Genomic DNA, 12,500 nt, shown 5'->3' on the forward strand with positions numbered 1-12,500 from the left:
AACACACACATGCACACACACACACACACACACACACACACACACACACTCACTCACACATAAACACAGAGCATGCTGTAGCTGTCCAGATCAGATCTGCTATTGTGGTAATTACCTGTGTGAGGACAGACGATCATCGTCCGGCTGATTGATTGTGATTGGTTGATGAGAAACAGAGAGATCTGACTTGAGAGAGAGAGAGGGAGGGAGAGAGGGAGTTAGGGAGGGAGGGAGGGAGAGAGAGAGAGAGGGGGGGGGAGTTAGGGAGGGAGGGAGGGAGGGAGAGAGAGAGAGGAGGAGAAGGGTTTGTATTTTGGGATGAACTGTACCTTTACTGTACCTGGTTAGACTTCCTGGTTAGACGTCCTGGTTAGACGTCCTGGTTAGACGTCCTGGTTAGACGTCCTGGTTAGACGTCCTGGTTAGACTTCCTGGTTAGGCTTCCTGGTTAGACTTCCTGGTTAGACTTCCTGGTTAGACTTCCTGGTTAGACATCCTGGTTAGACTTCCTGGTTAGACTTCCTGGTTAGACATCCTGGTTAGACTTCCTGGTTAGACTTCCTGGTTAGACTTCCTGGTTAGACGTGCACTCAGTCAGTCAGTTTACTTGAAGTTGAGAGACTAGAGGGCAACCGGGGAAACTAGCAATGAATGAGTCCGTCACGTGTGTGCGTTAGTGATCAGTCACATGTGTGCGTTAGTGAACAGTCACAGCTGGAGTCACAGTATTTGCAGTGGGCTGTTAATGTCTTACCGTTACTAAAAAAGGGACGATTTGCTTTTCTTTCTTTTCTAAACAAATGTCCTCTTATTCTATTCTATCCTGAGAATGACTATTTTTTACTTCATGTTGACTCTTCTGATCTGAGCATATTTTTGGATTCTTTCCCTTCTTTGAAGTACCTGATTGTAGAAACTGTTTTAATGCTTTTAATTTGTCCTGCCTTTTGTTTTAAATGTCTATTATGTCTTGCTTTTTGTTTTAATGCTTTTAATGTCTCATGTAAAGCACCTTGAATTGCCCTGTGGCTGAAATGTGCTATATAAATAAACTTGCCTTGCCTTGCCTTGCCTTGCCTTGCCTTTACAGTCTTTTTTATTTATTTATTTTTTTGAATGGAACTGCACCTTTACAGTAGGGTCAGGTCAGGGTGGATGGCTTTCTGTGCTGCCCTCCAAACAACATGGGCATTTCCCTGCAGACTCAGTGATGGGCAGAGGGCCAACACACACACACACACACACTGCATCACCAGACACACCCAGTTATTTATAGAGAGATGAAGGGTGACCTCATGCCGTCAGACCAACATGGATGTGTCTGTCTGTCTGTGTGTGTGTGTGTGTGTGTGTGTGTGTGTGTGTGTGCGTGTGGTGTGTGTGTGTGTGTGTGTTTGTGTGTGTGTGTGTGTTCTGAGACAGAGAGGGTATTCTTCTTTCTCTCCAGGGCCTCGTATGACCTCAGTGTGTCTGGACATCACTCAGCATGTACTGCACTGCCCTACCCAGTGTCTCTCTCCACACACACACACACACACACACACATGGCAGGTAATGATGTGCTGACCTGTTGTAGTCAGGGGTTATTACTTCTTACCCAGAAAACAGGTGCACACACTAATGAGAATATTGGGCAGAATGAGGAGCGGTTAGTGCAAGCTTTGTTGTGTGTGTGTGTGTGTGTGTGTGTGTGTGTGTGTGTGTGTGTGTGTGTGTGACTGAGCTGCAATGCTACTCATGCTTAGTTGGCTGCAGTTCCTACCCAGCCCTCCTACCCTGGTACAGCATGTTCCTCCATGCTTCAACGAACCAATCTGATATGATTGGGGTCGCCTCTTCTCCCTCCACCTTCCCTCTCTCTTCCCTCCTTCCCTCTCTCTCCTCCCTCCCTCCCTCCCTCCTCTCTCTCTTCCTCTCTCCTCCCTCCCTCCCTCTCTCCTCCCTCCCTCCCTCTCTCTCTCCTCCCTCCCTCTCTCTCCTCTCTCCTCCCTCCCTCCCTCTCTCTCTCCTCCCTCCCTCCCTCCCTCTCTCTCCTCTCTCTCCTCCCCCCTCCATCTCTCCTCTCTCTCCTCTCCCTCTCTCCTCCCTCTCTCCTCTCTCCCCCCTCCCTCTCTGGGGGTGAGGGAGTGAACTTAATCTTTATGATACCCTGCTACAGTTGCTTGGGCTGCACGCACACACACACACACACACACACACACACACACACACACACACACACACACACACACACACACACACACACACACTCTCTATCAAAGGGCTGTATTGTAGCAGCTCTGTGTCTCTATGGGGAGCAGAAACAGCATAGTTTGATAATTGGACAGTTCTCCTCCTTAGTGGGCCGTTTTAACACAGAGCAATTTATCTTTTTAACAACCTGTGTGTGTCTGTGTGTGACTGTTCATGGTGTGTGTCTGTGTGATTGTGCATCTGGTGTGTGTGTGTGTGTGTGTGTGTGTATGTATGCGTGACTGTGCATTCCTGGTGTGTGTGTCAGTGTGTGTGTGTGTGTGTGTGTGTGTGTAGGTTAATATGGATGGTCACTGTATTCCAGTGTGTCCTAATGAAAAGCTCATAAAAAAAAAAAGAAAAAACATTGAGAGTCAAGCGCTATTCGCTCAAAAGGCCTTGTCTTTCTCTCTCTCTCTCTTTCGTAACCCAGGGTGGCTGCAAGAAGAATGCTGTCCTGTGTGTGTGTGTGTTTTGTGTGTGTGTACGTGCGTATGTGTGTAATTGCAACCATAAAAGTCAGACTTCTGTTTCCATGACATGCATTCCCTGTTTCTGTGCCAGAGCGAGATGGAGGAATGGAGAGACAGAGAGGGAGAGGAATGGAGAGAGAGAGATGGAAGAATGGAGAGAGGAAAAGAGGGATGAAGAGATGCAGAGAGGGATGGAGAGAGGGATGAAGAGATGCAGAGAGGGATGGAGAGAGGGATGGAGAGGGGGACGGAGGGAGAGGATGGAGAGAGAGGCACGGAGAGAGAGAGGCAGGAAGTCACTCTTTTACCGCAAAAACCCGCGTCTCTCCGCGTGTCCTTGCCAATGTCCGCGCGTCTGTCCACATTGCAACGTATAAGAACACAGTCGCTCTGTGTTTGTGTGTTTGCGTGTCTGTGTATTGCTATGGCCCCCGCCTCCCCCCCCCAACCTCCTGCTGAAACTATCACAGAACGTGTTTCTGTGGACTTGGACTGTTCCGGAATGTTCCGTTCGGCGGGGCTAGGACGGAGAGTGTAGTCCTATACGGTGGCGAGTGGACGCAGGCGTCTTGACCGCGTGGTTTAACGGTGCACTGACCATGTCTCTCCCCCCCCCCCCCCCGCAGGTCGAGGAGGAGGGGAAGGCGTGGCGCAGCCAGCAGCTGCAAGCAGGGGACGAGCTCGTCAACATCAACGGCTCCGCCCTCTACGGCAGCAGGCAGGAGGCGCTCATCCTCATCAAGGGCTCCTACAGGATACTGAAGATAACCGTGCGCAGGTTAGCAGGGGGGAGGAGAGGGGGAACAAAACCGCCGGCCCAGTCACAGGAAGTGACCTTTGCGGACCTCTGGGTGTCAGACAGGAAGCCGTGAAGAGGCGCGGGGGGTGGGGGCTGCTTCTGGCCTGTGTGTCTGGGTGTGTGTCTGGGTGTGTATCTGTGTGTGTGTCTGTGTGTGTGTCTGTGTGTGTGTGCGCGCGCGTTGCTCAGAGAACATCTCTCTTTGTCTTTGTATGTTTGTTTTGGATGATCTGAGGTGTGCTTACGTCAGCGAGTCGTCCGTCAGTGAGTTGTCACGCGGATGTTAGCTCACGCACACACACAAACTGTGTGTGTGTGTGTGTGTGTGTGTGACTGAGCTGCAATGCTATTCATGGTTTGTCACACACACACGCACTCTCTCTCTCTCCCTCTCCCTCTCCTCTGACTCTCTCTCTCTCTCCCTCTCTCCTCTGACTCTCTCTCTCCCTCTCTCCTCTGACTCTCTCTCTCCCTCTCTCCTCTGACTCTCTCTCTCTCTCTCTCTCTCTCTGAGCCTTCCCCTAGTGGTGAGAGATCTAGTTAGCAGCAGCGATAGCCATGTCATGTCCACTCCAGAGCTTACATAGCTCTATGAGGGACCCTGGCACGGGGTCCTGCCCACATCACACTGCCCCCCCGTGGACAGGGTACGAACTGCAGCCATCTAAGCATGAGTAGCATTGCAGCTCTGTCACACACGCACGTACACAGACATACTCATATAAATAAAGTATATAGAAGCTGTCATATTAGTAAAATTCTCTGGTCAAATAAATATCTCAAAGTAACAGCTGTGTATTCTCCATTGTGTGTGTGTGAGAGAGAGAGAGAGAGAGAGAGAGAGAGGTGGTTGATCAATCTCTTCCTAGACGTCCTTCATTGCTCTGTTGGCTGTGAGAGTGATGTTCTTAATTGCGGTCACACCTCGCTACAGTAAGTGCTGTGTGTGTGTGTGTGTGTGTGTGTGTGTGTGTGTGTGTGTGTGTGTGTGTGTGTGTGGTATTAGGGGCTTAGCTTAGTCATATGGGGTTCCCATCAGTGTGAGTATGTCTGTGTGTGTCTGTGAGAGAGTTTGTCTTCGTCTCTGGCCAATCAAATCCCCTCCTTTCTACAAAATGGTGTGTGTGTGCTTGTGTGTGCTTGTGTGTGTGTGTGTGTGTGTGTGTGTGTGTGTGTATGTGTGTGTATGTATGACTTGGCAGTAACAATCCCATCATGATAATTGATCTAGCTAAATTACTGTATGTGAACAAACTCAGTTTGATTATTTGATTATGTAGGCCAAGAGGAATCCAATAACGTCCACCTCTTGACATTTGGTCAATTTTACTGACTGCTGAATTTAGGAGAAGACCAATGGACATTTACAACCTAAACACATACAGTAGGTTGCAAGTGGGATACCCAGCTGAACGTGAGTCCGAGAGGCGGTCACTCTCTAGAACAAAACAAAATGAACTCGAAGCAGCTTGTGTTTGGGCTCGCTTGATTCTGTGGGCTGAGACGAATCCTCTCTTGATGTTTTCTTAATGTCCTTGACCATTGTGTGTGTTAGATCGCCAAATAGAGTCGGATTCAATCCCAACTGACTGGGAGTAGTTACAGTATTTCACAACATAGATCAGATGACTCTTATTTAGGTGGTTTGATCTTGTTGGATGGATCAGACAGAGTATGGCTTGGTTATTATGTGATCATTAGCTGAGAATTAGCTTTTTTTTCATTCAACAACTGCACGACATGCATCAAGGGGGGTGGGGGACGACAGGTTCATCTGTGTTTTATTTAAGTAACAAACAAAATGCTATGAACACACTGCCAAAAGCCCAAATTACATGCCAAGTCAAAACTAATCACAGCCTTGAAAATGTGCAAACTCACAATGACAAATAAATCCTGGCCGCCCCTCTCAACGACTAAATATGTTGCAACAAATGCAACAAAATTGAACCAAACTAAGCATCGGCACTGGTGCTCACCTTTCTTTCCAAGGTGATATTGGAGGGTTATTCTAATCAAGCAAATTCCCTGAAAAACGCCAGTGATGTAATCCACGGTTTACTCATTCTTGGAGGAGGCCCAACACAATTTTTAATTCATTCGTGAATACAGAATAATACATGCCCTTTTTCTCTTTCAACTGGATAAATTACACTAAGATCTAAGGACCAATCACTCTTCCCCTCAGAGTGGACTCTTGTGGCGGGAGAGGGAGGAGGAACAGCTGAATCTCTTCCCACAGTGGACGCAGGTGTAGCTGGAGCTCTTAACTTCGGAGTGGACTCTTTTGTGGCGAAACAGGGAGGAGGAGTGCTTGAAAACCTTGTCGCAGTGGACGCAGGTGTAGCTGGAGCTCTTAACCCCGTAGTGGACTCTTTTGTGGCGACACGGAGGAGGAGTGCTTGAAAACCTTGTCGCAGTGGACGCAGGTGTAGCTGGAGCTCTTAACCCCGGAGTGGACTCTTTTGTGGCGACACAGGGAGGAGGAGTGCTTGAAAACCTTGTCACAGTGGACGCAGGTGTAGCTGGAGCTCTTAACCCCGGAGTGGACTCTTTTGTGGGGACACAGGGAGGAGGAGTGCTTGAAAACCTTGTCGCAGTTGACGCAGGTGTAGCTGGAGCTCTTAACCTCGTAGTGGACTTTTTTGTGGCGAGACAGCGAGGAGGAGTGGTTGAAGCCCATGTTGCACTGGGCGCAGGTGTAGGGCTTTCCCCCGGCGTGGACCTGCTGGTGCTTCTTCAGGTGGCGCTTGTGGAGGTGGCGCTTGTGGACGAAGCTGCTGTCCCCGGAGTGGATCCTCTGGTGCTCTCTCAGGGCGACGGCTGCTGCAAAGCAGTTTCCACACTCCGAGCACCTGTGGGGCTTCTCCCTGGAACGGACCTTCTGGTGGGACTTGAGGTTAAAGGCGCCAATGCTGCAGTGGTCAGTCTCCACCTTCACCTCGTGCTCAGACTCGGTCTTTAGCAGCAGGTCGAGGCCCTTGTGCATCTCCAAGTGCTGGTGGAGGTCAGCCATGCTGCCCAAGATCTCCCCGCACTCCTCGCACCACACCACCTCGTTCTCAGACTCCACCGTCACCTCGCCGCCGTGGTCAGACTCGGCAGTTAGCAGCGCCTCGCCCAGGAGAACTCCGTCGGGCCCGTCTTTGATCGCCACCCATGTGTAGCACTGCATCTCTGCATGCTCTACCTCGGTGAAGTTGTGGTCTGTCTCTGCCACGATGACGCCAACACAGGCTACAGCCCCTACGTCTGGCCCCAGGCGCTGGACCACGGCCAGCTCAGACCCACGGATCTCCGGCTCCGAGACGCGCTCTTCCTCAGCTGCGACCCCGGCCTCCGCTGGAGAGCGAAGGTTGACCCGGCTTTGGGCCATGATGCACTCCGCCCCTAGCGTGTCAAGGCCAGGAGTATCACGCTCAGTCTCTGACCCAGCCATGAGGACAAACCACAGCCCGATGACCTCCATTTTACTGCCGGGGGGGGGGGACTTGAAGGGGACTTAAGAGGGAAGAGCTCTGCTTCAGTCTGTGGTCTGCAGTGATGGCCCCTTGGTCAGCAGGCAGAGTTCTGTGAGGGTCTGTGGGAAGACAAAGTAAACATTTGGATGACTACACTGACAGCAAATGGCTTACAAATCCAGCGTTCAAAATTAACACTCGCCAGTAAGGCCGCAACAACAAATCGACTAAATAAAAATAGTTCCCGACGGATTTCGTTAGTATTTTTAATTTAACTGAAAAAAAGTATGATTAATAATAATTAATGTTATTAATTAATTAAACTACAGACGCCAGTTTGGGGTGGGCCCGGCCCCCTAAGGCCGACGGCCATAGCGACGGCCATGCTACTAAATAATATTGTTGTGGGGAGGTGGTGTGGGGTAGCCTGATACAGAATGTCAGCCTGTTACACTTCGTTGCAATCTTCAAGAATCAGTTCACTTAGGTGGAGTGGGTGTATTTGAAAGTCTGGACCCAGACTAGGGGTGGGGGGTCCTTCAGGATTCAAAATATGCCAGGGGTCCAGAGCTCAAAAAAGGTTAAGAACCACTGCCATAGAGCACTCACACTTCACTCAAAAATGTAGTGTTGTGTTACACTTTCCTGAGCAGGGAAAGGACATGTCACAAAGACTATAGCATTAAGTCTGAGTGAGACTATGGCGACACGTAGCTTGGGTGGTAAAGCGGCTGGCTAGGGATTGCAAGGTCCTCGGTTCAATCCCAGCTCCTGGCAATACAATGAACCCCAAAATCGCTCATGTGTGGCACAATATATGTAATTATATATATATATATATATATATATATATATATATATATATATATATATATATAATATAACTGTATATAATAGGCATATATATATATATATATATATATATTAGTAAAAATATTAAGGAGTGAGCTAGGACACATTTCATTGTTTGTGGCATATGGCTGGAGGAAGCTGGTTGATGTCACTTCAATCTGCTAGATCTGCTGTGCTGCATGTGTTGTTCGTACATAATTCACAATAGGGTTGGCTTTCTTACCTTGATACAGCATTTAGTGTTAGCTACTAGACTAGCTAACATTGGTTGGTTAACTAGCACTAGGTAGTAGGGCTGCTCGATTATGGCAAAAATCATAATCACGATTATTTTGATTGATACTGAGATCACGATTATTTAACACGATTATTCATTGAATTTTTTTTTTTATCAAAAGTTTTAACATTTTCTTAACATATCAAATTATACATTGACTTTGATAACAATTAATTTATTAAATGTTGACAGTGGCTTTTCTTTGGATTAGAGTGGCTGTTCTTTGGATTAGATGCATTTCTCCCATGGGAGACAAATAGTGAACCTTGACCTTGAGGTCAAGCACAGTATAACTCAGCAGTGTAGGGTGCACTTGATTTGTGCAAAATCGTTTTATGGCGATTATTTTGTTTAAATGATCGTTGACAGCCCAAATCTTAATCTAGATTAAAATCTGATTAATCGAGCAGCCCTACCAGGTAGCTTAGCTAACTAGCTCAGGGGTTTCCTAGAAGATGCAGCTAAGTTAGCTAGCTACCTAGCTAGCTAGCCAGACAAGGTCGTTTTCCAAGCCACCAAATATCTTTAGTGTTAGCTACTAGACTAGCTCACATTGGCTGGTTAACTATCACTAGGTAGCTAAGTAGCCCAGGGGTTTCCTAAAAGATGCAGCTAAGTTAGCTAGCTACCTACCTAGCTATAACCAGCAAAGATCTTTACCTTCTGCTTCTACTGTCAGCCACAGGATACTGGTAGCTAGCTGGTTAGCTAGCTGATACAATGATAAAACGATAAGTTAACTTTAGTTAGCTAACTTCAAATAGAAAGCTAACTAGATAGTGTTGCAGCTGTTTCACTACCATAACCATCAATGCTGCCATGTACAGGTCTGGAGCAGATCCACCAGCTAGCTGCTAGCCTTGTGAGACCATCCTGATCTCGCTAGCTCACATTCTGTTTTTCTCCACAGATCAGTCTGGAAAGCTCCATGAGGCCTGATCATTTTGTAGGCTGAAACGTTAACATCTAAATCCCTATGGGAAACATTTAGTGTTGATGAATTTATAAATTTCCGGCATTTTGACAGGTCGAAAATGAACATTTTGTTTACCTCTATCTGAGATGTCTTGAGGTTTGTTTCCCATGTCTAGCAAGGATCGTGAGCCAATAGTATTAGACGTTGGTACCACACAGTATGTCGGAGTCCTAATACTATTGGCTCACAAGCTTTTTAGAGTATTTTTTTTCTTTTTCTTTTTTTTTTTTTACAATTATCTTGACTATTGTAACTTTAATGTTGTTAATTATATTAATCACACGCTTTTTTACAGTGGAAAAGGTCCCCTTCGATGGCGAAGCCTCGCTAGCACCTCTGTTAAAAAGCATGGGGAATGTATGACAGATTGGATGGTACAGGGATTTGAGGGGAAAAGAGAGAAACAGCCCTATTGAGAGTACAGGAGAGGGGGTGGGAGAGGGAGGAAGAGGAGAGGCCCCAGGTTCTAACTCTGGAACACCTCCCTTCCCTGTTCCCTCATCGGTCACCTGGTCAGTCCAAGATGGCCGCCTGCCAACCAATACAGACCACTGCTGCCAAGCAGCAGGGGTTCTACCTCAAGTTTCTGTGTGGGTGTGTATGCGTGTGTGTGTGTGTGTGTGTGTGTGTGTGTTTGTGCACGCACATGTGTGTGTGTGTGTGGAGTGTTATTTTCTGCCCAATTAAATCCCACTGAGCACATGCTCATATCAAGCAATCATTAAAGAATTAGGTTGGCTCAGTGAGACACTCCCAGACTGTCTGTGCAGTAGATTGCTCAAGGGTTCTACAGTCTCTATAGTGAACAGTATTTCCACTGCGGTGTGAAAAACAATCATTTACAAAGCTTTATCGTCCATATCCAGGGGTCAAATTAGCAATGCCAAGAAAAAACACGTTAACAATGTCACAACACTTAAAACACACCACCACACATTCCCTCTGTTAAGTGACTTCAGTGATGTGTGTGGGCGTGTGTATGTCTTTGTGTGTGTGTGTGTGAGAAAGGTGAAAGGCCAGGGGGAGTGGACGGTGTATTTCTGGAAGGTTCCAGAAAAGTGTGCATGTGCGTGTGGGTGCGCACACAGCGGGTGTTTGTGGGGGGATGTGTTTGTGTCACACTGACCTGGAAATGCCTCTGTATAGTGCTTCCTGTTTAGGAAGACCAGCTGTGAATTGAATTGTGTGTGTGTGTGTGTGTGTGTGTGTGTGTGTGTGTGTGTGTGTGGTCAGTTTCTTACCATGGGCAGCACTAAAGAGGCCAAGGGACATTCTTTAACCATCGCATCACTTCCTGTCCTCCCTAATGTTTCCCTTCCTAACTTCCTGTTCTAGGCAGGCCAACTGTAAGAGTACATTCAGTGTGTGTGTGTGTTTGTGTGTTACTGTTTGTGTTAGAGCTAAAACCAGATTGGTCAGCATCAGTGGGACTTTACCAAGACAGAACAGTTTATTTTAAGTAACCATTGACAAAGGTGGAAAGTTTGTGAGTTGTCTACCCTTGTGAAACAAAAATATATTGCAATATATTGAAAATGTAATGTCATATATCAAACAATACATTTCCATATCTAGGAACTAGTGGTTATATTTTCCAATATACTGCAATATATGAAAAGCAGCAATTCGTCTGATAGGTAGGTCTGAGCAGCATAGCCAGACCTCTCCACACTTTGTTTACGCTGTGCCAGCGCTGGAGAACGGTCCGGCTGGACTCATTGCCCTTCGGGGACAGGGGGAACAAAATGCTGTATTTCATAATCGTCTTCGGCGGACGGTTGCTACAGTAGGCTGTCGCTCCACGTAGTTTGGGTTGAATCTGACGAGGCTTATCCCTAAAACCTACATTCATTGAGTCAGACTAGTCGAACAGTCTGAAGTCCGGGTCGTCCACAGACGGGCCTCACGTCTTCGTCTCCAGTTATCCCAGTCCTCCATACACCTGGTGACCTCCGCATCCATCTTAATTATGTCCACGGATGTTTTGGTAAGAGGTCCTCGCGACTTGCGTCCGCGCCATGGAGATGGCTCCCATAACACCAGCTTGCTGGACGGAAGTTCACAGTGTCTGTAGCAGTGCCCAGCCAGCCTCATTCTCCTTGCTGCTATCTTCCCACTCACCCTTGGCCTCTCTCTATACAGATCTTCAATACTGACGTGGACATTATGACTTATGTCCAGTGCTGCACGTAGCATTCTGGTATGGCATCCGTCCAGCGACCTCTGCAGGGAGTGGCTCAGGGTCCAGCACTAACAGCCATACAGGAGAACGAACGGCCTCCACAGTGGCGTCGAAGACGTGGGGCTTGGTTTCACGGGGGAGGTTGGATTCTCACAATTTGCTCGTGCCCTTTAGAGCTCTCCACGTGAGCGCCTTCCTCACTTTGAGGTCCTGCTCCGTTGAGTTGACCCAAGAGCCCAGGTATTTGAGGTCCTCAACCTCCTTCAGAGCAGTACCTTCAGCTGTCAGTCTGGGATGTCATAGGTGATGACCTCCTGTTTTCTTGGCGTTCAGTCCAAGACCCACCTTGGCACATTTCTTTTCCTTTCTGGTCAGGAGCTCTTGTGTTTGCCTCACGTGGTTAGGTCTCTGGCTGATGTCGTCGGCGTAGTCCAGGTCTGTTAGGACGACAGCGGGATACCTTCTCGACCTCCTAGGTGTTATAGTGAAGCCGAGATCCTCCTCCCTTCCCTGAACTACTCAGTGCGTAGTCCAGGACTATTATAAAGAGGAAGAGTGTGAGGTGTCCTCTTGTAACACTCCCGCCATGTCAAAATCCTTGCTGTTGCTGTCCGGCACCACAACCCTTGCTCTTGCGTTTGAATACACGGTCCCTATGGCCTGAAGTGAGTTGGGGGGGGAACACCATAGGCCTTAAGGGTTTTTCATCATGACGGCTCTGTGTATTGAGTCAAATGTCTTTTTTGAAATCAATAAAACACTCATAGGTAGATAGAAAATAAAGGAGAGTAAAAGAGGGTTGGTAGATGTGTGTAAGGAAGAGGAGAGTTACTTGTTTTAGAGATGGTTTTAAACTAGTTTGAAGGGGACCTGTTGGTTATAAACTATAGTTTGAAGGAGAGAGGACTTGTTTTGAAGATGGTTTTACCCTATAGTTTGAAGGAGAGTCTAGGAGAGTGACTAGTTTTAGAGATGGTTTTAAACTATAATTTGAAAACCTATGGTTTGAATGCGAGTGTTGCTTCGAGAATAACATTCTCGCCATTCTAGCCTTCTTCTTATTATGTTGTATCTCCACCATGTCTACCAGCAGGGACAACATGACTGCTCAGGAATGTCTTAGATGTAGGCTGTGACCACCATTAAACCAGCTGAGATCAGCTGGAGATGCAGAAGATTTGTGGCTCCCTTTGATGGAAATAAATCTGACTTAACCCCCTTCCTCCCATTACTCTCTCTCTCTCTCCC

General features: G+C 47.5%; 1 protein-coding gene across 1 annotated transcript in view; it reads left to right on the forward strand.

Annotated features, from left to right (window-relative positions):
- Nucleotides 1–12,500, forward strand: part of shroom4 (shroom family member 4) — a gene marked incomplete at its 3' end in the record, with an annotated part of 39,783 nt that overhangs the window by 8,834 nt on the left and 18,449 nt on the right. Inside the window, 1 exon segment of the mRNA XM_084451620.1 lies at nt 3,332–3,483. Coding sequence (XP_084307746.1) covers nt 3,332–3,483 — 152 coding nt within the window.

Source organism: Borostomias antarcticus (genome assembly GCF_949987555.1).
Source record: "Borostomias antarcticus genome assembly, chromosome: 17".
Classification (NCBI taxonomy): Eukaryota; Metazoa; Chordata; class Actinopteri; order Stomiiformes; family Stomiidae; genus Borostomias; species Borostomias antarcticus.